The 14,007-nt window shown below is 27.0% G+C and overlaps 1 protein-coding gene across 2 annotated transcripts in view; it reads right to left on the bottom strand.

Annotated features, from left to right (window-relative positions):
• cnc (cap-n-collar) overlaps positions 1 to 14,007 on the bottom strand; it is a 58,895-nt gene that overhangs the window by 8,176 nt on the left and 36,712 nt on the right. For both annotated transcript variants that reach the window (XM_067280325.1, XM_067280315.1), the window contains exons 3-6: positions 8,367 to 8,495; positions 5,550 to 5,631; positions 5,105 to 5,457; positions 80 to 326 (exon numbers count right to left, since the gene is read on the bottom strand). In XM_067280325.1, coding sequence (XP_067136426.1) covers positions 80 to 326; positions 5,105 to 5,457; positions 5,550 to 5,631; positions 8,367 to 8,495 — 811 coding nt within the window. The remainder of the gene's footprint in view (positions 1 to 79; positions 327 to 5,104; positions 5,458 to 5,549; positions 5,632 to 8,366; positions 8,496 to 14,007) is intronic.

Below are 14,007 nucleotides of genomic sequence, written 5' to 3'. Positions count from 1 at the left end.
AAGTAAACTATTTTTAGTAACTGACAGTTATTAGTTAAAATTTAAATCAATTTTTTTTTATTGACGTCAAAATTTATACCTGTTTCTTGAAAAGAATAAGATCCTAATGTTGCATTTTGAAATAGCACATTTGGAAACAAACTGCTGAAGTTTGAATTCACAGTAGAAATGTTAGATAGCATTCTATTATGCTCTGGAATATTTATATTATTCCTCATGTGTTCTGAAAATTGGTTTTGATTATTAGAAGTGTTTGATGAAAATGCCAAGCATGACGTAAAGTTTTGCCAAGTTTCATCAGTAACTGGAAGACAAGCTTCATTAATCTAAAAAATAATAAAAAAGTAAATAAATAAATAAAATATAGAAAAATAGGAATATAGTATTTAAAATGCTAAAATATACCTAATATTCTGTATTATTAAAAGATATACATGAGTAATAAATCATCAGAAAACTTAACATCCAACACAAAGAATTACCAAATGGTCTGCCAGATTATATTGGACTACATTATGGTTACATTTACTAATTAGATATAAACTAATTTTGCCTAGTTTGGTATTAATCAAGAATTGGGTTATTTGATGTTTATGTTTGCAAAGAATCTCAACCAGCACTTGAAAAGCATATAAAAAAAATATAAATAAAGTTTAAAATTTATTGGTATAGCTGAACTACCTTTAGTTAGATTTTAAATGGATTCTATTTAGTAACCTATTTCAACTTTAACCCTTCAAGCAGTCATGTAAAAAAATAATGAGAATAGTTGTATGGCATATGTAAAAGGCAACTATTTTAACTAAAAGTTACAAAAAAAAACTATGATTTCAGTTTAAAAAAAAAAAAAACATGAATATAAATTTTATTTCCATCATTTCTGATACTTCTACCAATACAAAACACACAAATTTATACAGGAAATCCTCATTAGTTTGAAATTCAAGGGACAAAATAATTGCAACTTTAAATTATCAAGTTTCGAATTTCCAAGATTTACATATTTCCGTACAATATGTCAAATGTCATTTAACTGATGTAAAATTCCTCTAAACGTAGCCCAAAGTATTTTTAACGTGGCCCAAAAAGTACTAAGTCACCCGAATGTAATAGCCTAGAGCCCCACAAATACCTCTATCTGCTACTTGTAGCTCAATCTTGCAATCCTAAAATGCAACTGTACTTTATGAGATAAAAAAAAAAAGGTAGTCCATACGTAAGGTGACACCCAAAAAGCAAAGCAAAGCCAAATTAACCAGATTAGAGTAGTTTTTGGTCTTTTGTTCTCTTACAATATGTAGGCATTTCGATCTAAACAACAAATTAACAGTTTGGACAGAATTTTCACTTTGAATTTTGAAGTAGCTGTATTTTGAACTAACTCAACTCCTTAACACGTAAATCTCTATATCTGACAAATAGTACCGTTATGAACTGATGGGATTTTGAACTATGCAAATTCAAATTAATGAGAACGTCCCATATTATTAATTGTTTAAATATCCTTATATATGATATGGAAATGAAAACAAATAATCATGTGAAATTTCAATCTGTCATTATTCCTTTCAAGTTATCATCATCTATCTGCTTTTTATGTATTTTTGTAGTCTGAAAGGTCCTATTACAAAATCAATATTGAGGGGTGTCAGATTTAAAGATCCCAAAAAAATAAATGGACATGACTACACCCCCTCTGAAAATGTATACAAATGCCTCAGACTGTAATGAGTAAAAATAATTGTTCGTGATTGTTTCTACCGTTAATAGCTGTAATATTCTTTTAATGTCTTCTTTCTAAAAGTGTTCATTTATATCTATCTAAAAATTAAAATAGTGTTTAATAAAATAATTCAAGGACACATGAAAGGTATTTATTCTATTTTACATGAAAAATAATGAAAAGTTGTAGTCAGATGTTTGATTCCTAAAAAATTTGGCAGGTGATCACATACCATTTTATCACCTAAATAAGCTTAAATTAGAAAACAGAATTAAGTCTATTTTTTTAAAATGTGAAATGATATCTTTTATAGACAACTAACATACATTTTAAAATAACAGTTTTTATTTCTAATGATTTGTTTTTCAGGAGGATAATTTTTAGTTATTGATGCTATGATGCATGTTATTTGTTATTAAACATGTCCTCATGATCAAAGAAAATTAAAAATTTATTCATTACAAATTAGCAAGCACTACTTGTTGCTGCTGCTTCACAACAGGCAATTGTATTAGCAACATAAGGCATTGATCTATTTTTAGTATGATGTACTAAAATAAGAGGAAAAAAATATCATGATGGCTTATGTGACCTGGCTTATCACAGAAGTGAGGTGAATAATGCATGTCTTCTGTGAGAAGTCATGCATTATTTTCTGAAAAATGATAAAAACCAATGCAAAAAATTTTTATCACACAGCTTAACTGTTTTTAAAAAGGTAACAATTTTTCAAATGTTAAAAATATTAATCAGATTTTCAACTTGTGAAGCAAATTAGTGTCTTGCAGAAATAGTTAAGTATAAATCAAAAATAATAATCTTTCTGTTTGAACACTTTACTGTTAAGCTTTTCAAAAACTGATAAAAATTAAATTTAAGTATACAAGAAAAATATTCTCTCAATAAAGTAAAACAAAAATGATCAAATTCATGCATTTTAATATATATATTGCAATTTATAACTATTACTGTAAATCTGTTAATAATGCATATTCTATCATTAAAATATCTCTTATTATGACATCTATTTTTAAAAATATACATAGGTAAATATAAATAAAATGATCATAATAAAATAGAAATCAGTTACTTTAAAATGATATTTTCATGATAAAAATATAAAATTTGTGGAAATTTCTCCTTTTACTTAGGAAATTCAATAAATAAATAAAATTCAAATTTTAGAAAAACATTTTAAATTTCTGCTATAGTCTAAAAATTATGTTCTTATGTAATAATTTATAAAATTCTACATAAAGGAAATGAAATTATTCATTATTTATCCACTAAGGCAGTGGTTCTTAATGTTTCTCATGTTGCAGACCCCTAAAATCCCAGTACCATGATAGTCCATGAAACACCAGTTGAGAAATGTAGTACTATGGTAAATATTTATTTTGTTTTCACAACTTTACTGATTTTGTAATAAAAAAATTGGTTATAACATACAACTTAAGAAATTGGTTATTTTCATAACAAACTTCATTCATTTCTATAAACCAATTAAATCAAATTCTATTTAACAACATCTACATATATATAGTTTTAGATATTTTACTAAAGATTATTTATTGGACATGACAATCGCATTATCAAAGAATTCTAAATCTATACTTTATTCTGAAAATGTTCCTCAATCATTTGAAAATAATTCAAAATTTTCATTCAAAATTTCATTCATTCAAGTTTTCATTCAAAATAATGGTTTTCACCATTATTTTGAATGAAAACAGAGTTGATCATTGTGAATTTTTCAAAATTCCAGAAGAGTATGATGATTAATTAATTATACCTTCTTTTTCAAACAAATTTTCTTCTCTATTCTTAATTATTTTAAATCATATATAAAGGATGATCTGCTTAGATAAGAAAGAAAAATTTATAACATACAAAGTACTAATAATAGAAGGTAGATACCAGTGTAAAGAGCAACTTTGAAATTTATAAACTCAGTAAATTTTGATGCATTGTGCATGTATAGAAGGAATCCAAAACATTTGCATTGCCAAAGAGATGCCAGTTACTTCCTGGATGTCATAGCAGATGTTTTGTGCACTTTTGCTTGCAAAATTGAAACCCATGATGCTTGTCCAGTGCTATTTTCACCACAAGTACAAATTTGGAAAGACATCTCAACTTGCATGTCCATTATAAAATGAGATAAAAAAAACCCAGAGAAGTAAGATGTTTGTTAATAATGACTGGTAAACATGCAAAGTGTAAAGTGTCTGAGAAAAATATTGATTGGATTTAATACAGTTAGTGTAGTTATTTTAGAAAAAATCCATCTGACAGGCTAGTGTGCAGTTATAAATTCCAACAACAACAGTGCATAGAGTATTCCATATAACATTGTGTTTGTGTGTACAAGTGAAGGTAAAAAACAGGATGCTCCAAAAAAATTTGCAGAAACAAAACTGCCAAAATTGATGCTAACAACATATTCTTAGACAGAATATGCTTTTCAGACAAGGGAACATTCCATGTCTGGAAAAGTAAACAGACAAAACTGCCACATCTATGAGTCCAAAAATACAATATAAATGTGTATAACACATGAGATTCTGCACAACGTTTGGTATGAAATCATAAAGAACAAAGCCATCAGTTCCCCTTCTTTTTGCAGAAATCATGATAACTGAATTAACATACCTGGATAGCTTACAGAAATACACTGTGCCTCAGCATCCTGAAAGAATAACTTTTCAACAAGATTTCTCACTCTGTCAATGATGTGTGGATATTCTTGGATAACTACTTCATTGCAGAATGACTGGGAAAGAACACTATTCATTACATGGTGCCCAGATCACCATCAGACTTTTCCCAGCAAGGATTTGTTAAAGACCAAATGTATGTGTGTAATGTGGAAGACTTGCAGGAAAAAAATTTTTTTGCTAAAATCAACAACATGACAATGCAATTGCTTCTCAACACATGGATTAAGATAAAATACTAATTAGACATTTTCCACATTCACCATTCTTTTAGAGCTCATATTAAAGTTTAATAGAAATACAAAAAATACAAATGTTTTCTAAATCTGGAAGAATAAATCTCCAGTAATGCAGTAGACAGATAGATACTTTCTGCACAGGTACAATGTGCCAAAATACACTTGGTTTATAAATTTCAAAACTGCTATTATGTTATGAATTTTTCTTTTACGATATATCTAAGTGGAGATCCAGTATAATATGCACATAAAATAAAATTGAATTTTTTTTAGAACAAAGTCAAATTTCATTATACTGTTTTTGAATTGGCAACTTCATTAGAATTTATATATTAAAACATAATAAAAATTTATAACATATCTATAAAGACAAAATACAATAATAAAACAATAAGCATATAAAATTTTACTTTAAATTTGAATACCTGATTAATATCATTGTTTTCTTCAATAGTTTTCTCAAGAAGAGATTCTAGATCTTGCATTTGATTAATTAAACATTCATTGTTTGAATCACCAAGAGTCATATTAATATCTGATGAAAAATTTTCATATCTCAATTCTGGAAATGTGGCTTCAAAATTACTACTTTTTGGTACATTTTCATCTGATACGTCATCTGGTTTTCTGTCATTAAATAAAAATAAAGCCTCATCCAGAGGTATATTTTGTAACTCTTCTGCCAATTGCTGAAAATCCAAATCATTTAATGTGCAATTTTCAGAATTTGTGGCATCCAAGCCTTGATTTTCAGAACTTTCCAATATAATATGTTCTCCTAAAGTTTAAATTATGATAAATATTTAATATTAAAAAAATTCAATATATTACCGTAAAATTTTTAAAAAGATGATAATGTTGATAACTGACCAGTTTCTCCATCAATTGTATAATCAATGCCTTCCCAAGGATCTAAAGGTGGTGGTATTTGCGGTTCTTCTGTGGGTTCCTTCTGATGGATTAAAAATTTAATTATAAACTTTTTGTTCAAAATAAATGAATACAGTAAATTAAAATAAATATTAATATTGTTCTCTAATAAAAGATTTTTTTTTATTAGAGAACAATCTCTAATTTTTATAGTGATTATATCTAAAAATGTTATCCTTCTAATACAATTATAAATTAGAAAGCAGGTGTAATTAATTAATAATTATTTATTATTAATTAAATATTCAATATTTTTCTTCTCTAACATTTGTATTCATAATCCATGATTAATTTTAAATCAAAATTCAGTATTTTTAAATTAGAAACTGATACTACAATAATCTTTAATTCAATAACTGAATAATTGTTTTAGTTTCATATTCAATTAATTATTCTTATAACTGTTTTCATCAAACATTTTATGAAAGTGGTTATAATGTAATATGTAATTTATATAAAATAATATTCTATTTTCTTTCACATGCATTTAAATATTAAATTAGAAACTTTCATATACAACATATTTAACTCAAATTTCTCAAATAACTTGTATGGAATTAATAAATAGTGTATTTCTGATTTGTCTATCATGAAATATGTCATTTGGTTTTATTTAGTTATTTTTTTATTGTATGCATTTACAATAGGTAAGTAATGTATGTTGTTTTTATATTGTCTTCAAATACATTTTATTATTATTTCATGTTTTTCTTTGACTTTACATTCATATTCTTATATTCCAGTTCAGCCTCTTTACTATCTATCTTTTTGTTACAAATTCGTTAAAAATTTATACTAAATAATGAAAATTTACTTAATTTCTAATTAATTTACACTTAATACACAACTTCCACCACATTAACATTTTCAACCATAAATTTTTTGGCTTCATTCAGAGGCCTTCTGAAGGTGAAATAATAGAAAGGTTGTGGCCAACGTTTTCATCACAAAGATGTATACATTGGATGTTCAGCACCGCCATTGTAAACCTAGAAGTTTGACAATGGCATTTGGAATGTTGAGCACGATTCCACTGATGCTCCAAATGCCATTGTCAAACTTCTAGGCTTACAGGAAGGCGGTGCTGAATGTCTGACATACACGCTTTGCAATGAAAACGTTGGCCGCAAGCTCTCTAATAAGAATTATAGTTTTACTGAGCTTCAATATATTCAAGATTATTCAAATAGCCTGTTCTAGATGTTCTAAAATTTTTCAAAAGGACAAATTATGTTCTTATAACTGCTTTCATAAATGTTTAATAAAAGCTGTTATAAGAATAACTAGAACAGAATATATGGAATAATTCTTCCTATCAAACCCCAGTTATCTCTGCATAGAATTATATGTAATGACAGAGATAAATTTTTTGAGCTGAAATAAGTTGGCTATATCAGTAGTTGGCAACCGGTGGTCCATGGACCATTGATGGTCTACAAGAAAATTTCATGGTCTGTGGAGAAATTTGGACATTGATCAACTGAAAGTTATGCGCAGTATTACAAAAGAAATGCAAAATGCTTAGTTGCTTTTTTTCACTCATTGGGGTTTTTTATTCAAATCTAAAACCAAATACGAAGCGACTGTTATCAATAAATAATGAACAATAAACGATATTGTGAGTGCGATTGTCATCCTTCGTGGAAAGCGCTAAGAATCCATAAACTTAATTCAAACAAGTAGCAAATGAACTTTAGGCTTGCATTAATTTGTTATAATGAAACATGCAAATTTCATATTAATATAGTAAAATTGAACTTTTATGATCATTATTTTACAGATTTTGTATCGTTTAAAAAAATTCATGATAGTAGTCCGCAGGATTCAAAATTGTAAGTTTAGTGGTCCGTGAGGTCAGAAAGGTAGCAGACCGCTGGTCTATATGATCCCTATGCAAGGTTCAAGTTCTGATTAAAAAATTTTCTATATAGGAACCAGAAAGTTAAACTACTGTTTAAGATGTCATTTTGAAGAACATCTTAAACAGTAGGCTTTCCATTGACCTCCCCAGGAAAGTATTGGAACATAATTTTATACCATTATGGTCGGAAGTTTCCCTACTCAAACAATGTATAGATCTTAAAGTTATTTTCTTCTGGTAGACTTTTTATATAACAACATCAAGCTCTTGCAATAAGCCTACGTTTGGAATCCCAGATTTATGGTTGTCGCTTTTCAAAATTTTACTTTGTAATTTATATATTTAATTTCTTTATGTTTTTATATTTCCTCGGTGTTTCCTCTTCTATCTTTTATATATAGCTCATATCATATCAATTTCACTTGCCTTCAAAATTAATTTTATACATTTTCTTTGAAAATCATCAGGTAAGTGCAAAATTCAATAAGAACTATTTAAAACTCATTAATGTATCTGTTAAATTTTATTCTTAAAATTTCATTCTATTTCATCTGAAGACAGACATTTATTCAATGTTGAAAGTACTTGTGTGCATAAAAATTGAGGTATATTAACACCGAAAGACATATATATTGATTAATTAATATTCATTTGGCATAGTTTTTAAGTATTTCTCAATTTTATAGTACATGCAATAATTGAATTATTTAAAAAACTCAGCAATTATAATTTATACAATAAATTATAATTGCTGAGTTTTTGCTGAGACTACACTTTTATGATTAATTTTTCTTCACTTTTCATTTTCGGTTTTACTAATTATGCACAGAAAATTCTGTACATAATTAGTTTAATTAAAGCAAAGAATTTAATTTAAAATGTATTTTATTTCTTACCTCTGGTTTTACAGAATTCTCATTCTGTTTTGTTTTGCTCACTTCTCCACCTCCTCGGCAATCAAAAGCATCTTTAGTTATTCCAAGATCAATATCTTGCTTCCATAAAATTTCAATTAAATTCATATCCTAATCATAAATGAAATAAATTAGAATTAATTAAACTTTATAAACCAACAAAGAAACATATAAAAATAATATAATGATATGACTAAATTCATCATAAAATGATTTCTCTAATAATATTCCCATTGCAAAATAGTTATTCTGACTTTCATATAATGATGGAATTCAGAAATTTTAATGCTTAAAGGTTTCTTAATAAGAATTTCTTTTTGTAAATATGTGGCAATTTAGATTTTTTTTTAATTAAGAAATAATCTTTGTATAAGGAAAAACCACTATTAATTTTTAAAATTATCATCCATTTTTATAAACAGACATTATTAATATTAATATACACATTTTATGTGATATCATAAGCTCATAAAATGCAGGAAAAATAATGTAATTTATGAATTAATACAAATTTTTAAAGTTTATATAAAAATAGTTACCTTATGCCAGCTTATAAGTTATCTGGCATACTGTATACGTCAACCCATAAATATATGATAGGCTACTGATAGCCAGAATTGAAACGTGAATACAATACACAGTAGTCTAGGTCAAAAACTTATTTGATGAAAATGGTGTAGTTTTATTATAATGCTAACTGTAATATCTTTCATTATAAGATAAATATATTATATAGGTCATATAGAAAGGGATGTGAGAAACAGGAAATATGTAGGACACAGTAACCACTAAAAATCTTAAGTTATCTTGGCAAGAACTCTAAGTACTCATTAAGATCGATTGGTAAAACAAACAAGCAAGAATCAACACTTTCAATAAAATTTTAATAGTTTATGTAACATAGTACCACAATAGTACTACTACATATGATATATAATAGTTCTCTAGTGTGCCTTTGCATATGCTCTGCCATTTACATCAGTGATATACAATTAGTGTATACGCTCTTGGAAATGTATAGTATCATGTTCATTTATACTTTAAAATTTTATTAATATATTAATCTCTATGTTAAATACGTTCATCAAATATGAGTTCTAGTTGAAAATGTTGGTGGTGGCTTGTTGGAGTTACATTAATTGATGCATAGCAATTATTAACAGTGTTGTTCTATTTGTTTACCTCTCTGTGTGTTTTATATCCACTATATAAGTTGACCCCTATGTTTAGGAGACACTTTAAAAAGTCACCTTAAATGCTGGTATATACAGTATATAAAATGATTAAATTCTTTCAAAATTCAATAGCCATAATTAATGTAATAAATTTTGATTTTAATGACTTTAAACTCTTAGGATTAATTTAATAATGATATTCAAGACAAAGAATTTTTAATTTATAACTATTTTTAAATTTATGTAACACAAACATTACCGCCCTGTGGGCACTAAGAGGGCCTCTTTTAGTAGGCCCATTATGGGTTCGGCCAGGCCCACAATGGGGCGACCGGGTGGTGAGGGACGGGGCCCGACATATCCGAACGGACCACCCCCCGAAAAATTCCTGGGATTATTCGACCCGTTCGGATTCGATCCCGGGTCCCCCAGAGCGGTAGGCTGCCACCTTTACCGCTCGGCCATCCGGCCGTCGACTTTAAACTCTTAGGATTAATTTAATAATGATATTCAAGACAAAGAATTTTTAATTTATAATTATTTTTAAATTTATGTAACACAAACATTACATTAGTTTAGAATTATTATATTTTATTAATTTATAATTAGTGAAAAACCTTATGAGTATGTATTTAAACAAACAACCTATAAACAAGTATTTGGTCTATGAATATAATTTTGCAAAGATTATCATTTTAATTACAACTCCCTATTAATTTATTACATTTCCAAAATATTTCATCTGAAACCATCCTTTGATTTATAAAATTTCATTTATAAGTTTCAAAAAAAATTAATTATCTCTGGAACCAGTATATTTTAACTGGTTCCAAAGGACAAAAATTTTCTGTATGTTATGATTCACTTTAATACATAGAAAGTTAATGATCAATTAGTATAATTAAATAAAATTTATTTTAAAGCTTTAATGGGCTGTGTAATTTCATAGAAACTTAATTTTATTTTGATTCCTTGAACTTAGTATTTTTAGACTCTAGGATAAAACTAAAAACTATTTTCAATTTTTCCTAGTGGCTTCTTTAAACAATGTGTTTATGTATGCATGCATGCATACATGCACATCCAATCCAAAACAGTTCTACTAGAACTTAAACTATTTTAAAAGAAACAGTTTGAGATACATAATAATAGTTTTCTAATAATTTAATATGTTTTAACATCTTTTTGTAACAACATACATAACCCAATATTTTAAAAATATCAAATGATCTGCAGGATTTTTATCAGGCTATATTAAAGCTAATTAATATAACAGAGCCAGGAAGGGCCATGGACTTAAGTCATCCCCTGTCATCACCATAAATGACCAGTATGATTATATCTAAATTACTTAGTTAATTAATAGCTCTGAAGATGAAAATCAAATGGAGGTCCAAGTAGTATAACTAACTAACACAAATTGCACTACAGTTTACATAATGAGTTTTTTCTTCTAGAGTACTCTAAATTAAAAATTTATATATTTTGTATCTACTGGATAAATAAAATACAACAAAAAACACACCTTTAAAAATCCAGCAAAGTAAATTTTCTTTGATGGATTTTTAAAGGTGTGTTTTTTGTTGTATTAAAAATTTATATTTAATACACCAACAACTGCCATAAATGATTGGGCTAAATTTGTGTATATTTGTAAATTTATGTTTATAATTATTAAATTTGTCATGAGATGGCTGCTTAACTGTCTACCTCTAGCCAAATTGCTCGTTGTTTTGGCTTATTAACTAGTGTTAATATAGCCAAATAAAAATCTAGCAGATCACTTGGCATCTTTTTTTAACTTAAATCATTTTAAAGGATATTTTGGTCATTCTAAAAAAGCTTAAGAAACTTTCTATTCAGAGGCTGTTTTAAAATTACTCTAACTAGTCAGTTTCAAGGAAGTTTGCAAGATACACAATGAAACTTTTTGAGATTTCCTTGAAAATTATATTTATTGAGAAATCATTAACATCCTAGAAATAACATCTGAGACTTTTTTAATCTCAAATGTTTTGCAGGTCAAGGTTCAATGCTTATACAAAATTCTAATATTAACTATTTTAATGCAATTACATATGATTTTTTTTAAATTTATTGCTGCATCAATTAATGGTGTTAATAATCAAGCTACTAACTTATAAAACTTTTCTGCACTGACTTGAATATAATGTTTTTTCTGCATTTGTCATTGCTTTTACTGAAAAATTAATTTTAAATTATCAACAAGTGAAATAAAGTTTGAAACTCATTGAATACAGTTTCATTTATTATTTGTGCATATTACAAAATTACTATGACATATAAATGCATATTTTCATTAAATCATACATATATGGAGTAAAAAATGTTTCTAGGAGAAAATAAAAATGTTTTGTGTGTTTTATAACCATCAAACCAAACATAGAAAAGAAGAATGATGAAAAGTAATAAATATACTGTAATAGCTTACATAGATGTTAGTATTAAATTTGTGCAAAATAACATATATCAACATACAGGTTGTTATCTACACAAAGAAGCTTTGACAGGAACTTTGCTTTTGAACTTTTTACCATGAGATTTGTAATTTATACTTGTTCTTATTTTCAAAACAAACTAAGCATATTGATTAATAACATTTTTCAATAATTCAATATATGTAATTTAGATAACTGTGATGTTTCTTATTCTTTTTTATCACATTTTTTCTATTCTACATTCTGGTAATTAAGAAACATATTAAGCTTTTAATTTCCCATTACTCACTAGTCTTTATTATTTTTTTAACAAAATACTAGAGAGAATATTTATATTAAAATTTAACAAGATTTATTTTATCAATATAAACTTTCCAGAACAAATATACAGAGTGCACAGTAAAGTTCCAAATCATCCAAATAACTTTTGAACAAAATATCTAGAGTTATGGAAATGAAATATTGATAGGTTGAAATGATCGTGCTACCAGATGAGATTGATGATAGCACCCCTAGTCATTGATCGTTTGTAAGTTCTTAGAAACTGAGCAATACAAAAAAAAAAAAAAAAGAGAAAAAGTTGCAGAGCATCTTCAAACTCTTTGGTGATACTCTGCAATTTTCTCATTTACTTGTTTCTGTATCTCTCATGGTTTCATAGACAGGAATACCAACTTCCAAATTTGACCACTACGAGTATTGCCATTGGTCTAATCTGGTGGCAGACTGTCGTTTTATAATACCAATACCTCAGTTCCATAGCTGTAACTATTTTTGTCCAAAAGTTACTTGAATGACTTAGGTCTTTTCTGTGCACTCTAGATAATTGCCTGTAAGATTTTACTAAATTGCTTCATTTTTCAAATTCATAATATATTTATTATTAAATTGTAGCATTCAATAATGCACACTAAATAATACTGTTCTTTCTAGCTTAAATAAATGCAAACCATCTGCTTTTTAAGAAAATAGTACAAAATGCTTTTAAAATATTCAAACCTGAAGTGAAATAATAAGTAAAAATTTAGTTGAAAATGGAATTTTTATGTAATAGGTTTTTCAGATATTTCATTATACAAAAATAAAGATATCCTCTTAACATTTTATAGAATATAATCTCATACAGATTTCAATTATCAAATAAAACTTGATTTTCATAATATATAAAATTTTGTGCATTATGAACTGTCACAAGCAAAACCTATTTTACCAGAACACCAGATTAATTAGACAGACCTTTCAAATAGATCATATTCGTCACCCAGAGGCCTTGGAGATTTATAAAGCCAACTGTATTAACTTTAAAGATGGTGAGACTATTGCGCCTGCGTGGAGATACCTGTTCAAGGAATTTGAAATCAGGCAAAAGGGTAAAATCAAACAACATCGTTCTAACGGTCCAAGTAGAAAGCCAGTTTAGTTCAGCACCCGAAGCAGGCCTTGGTGAAGGCCAAAAACATTCATAAGTTTTGTTTAGTTCAATACTGGTAAAAAAAAGGTTTTGCTTGTGACAGTTCATTTCTCACTCCAGTATTTCTGATTAGAAGACTTATTATATTTTGTGCATTATTTATGTAATATATTCTATAAATAATATACAAAATGTTATATTCTTTAAACAATAACAGTGACAAAATGGGCATTGCATAATTAACAGCAATGTTGAAAATTGGCTACCACTACTATAATTGCATCAGCTGAAAATAATAGAATCTTAGATATTCTGCCAAAGATTAAATTCTTCTAAGAACTACTATTATTTTTAAATCTTTCATTTACAGTATTTTTAAAATTTATAAGTATTAAATATTTATAATAATAGTAAGAAGTTTTAAATAAATGTATTTTCAATTTTAATGTTTAATTTGAAATATAAATTGATAAGTTTATATCTTGTAACACTGAATCCAAAACTCTTAAATCAATTTTGGAATAAATGTTCTCTGAAATGTTTATAGGTTAAAAGAATGTATCTTCAAAGACTTAAAA

The sequence above is a fragment of the Centruroides vittatus genome, unplaced genomic scaffold (assembly GCF_030686945.1).
Source record: "Centruroides vittatus isolate TY-2023 unplaced genomic scaffold, ASM3068694v2 contig_12, whole genome shotgun sequence".
NCBI classification, from domain to species: Eukaryota; Metazoa; Arthropoda; class Arachnida; order Scorpiones; family Buthidae; genus Centruroides; species Centruroides vittatus.
Note: the sequence above shows the minus strand (reverse complement) of the source record. Positions and strands in the feature narration are given on the sequence as shown.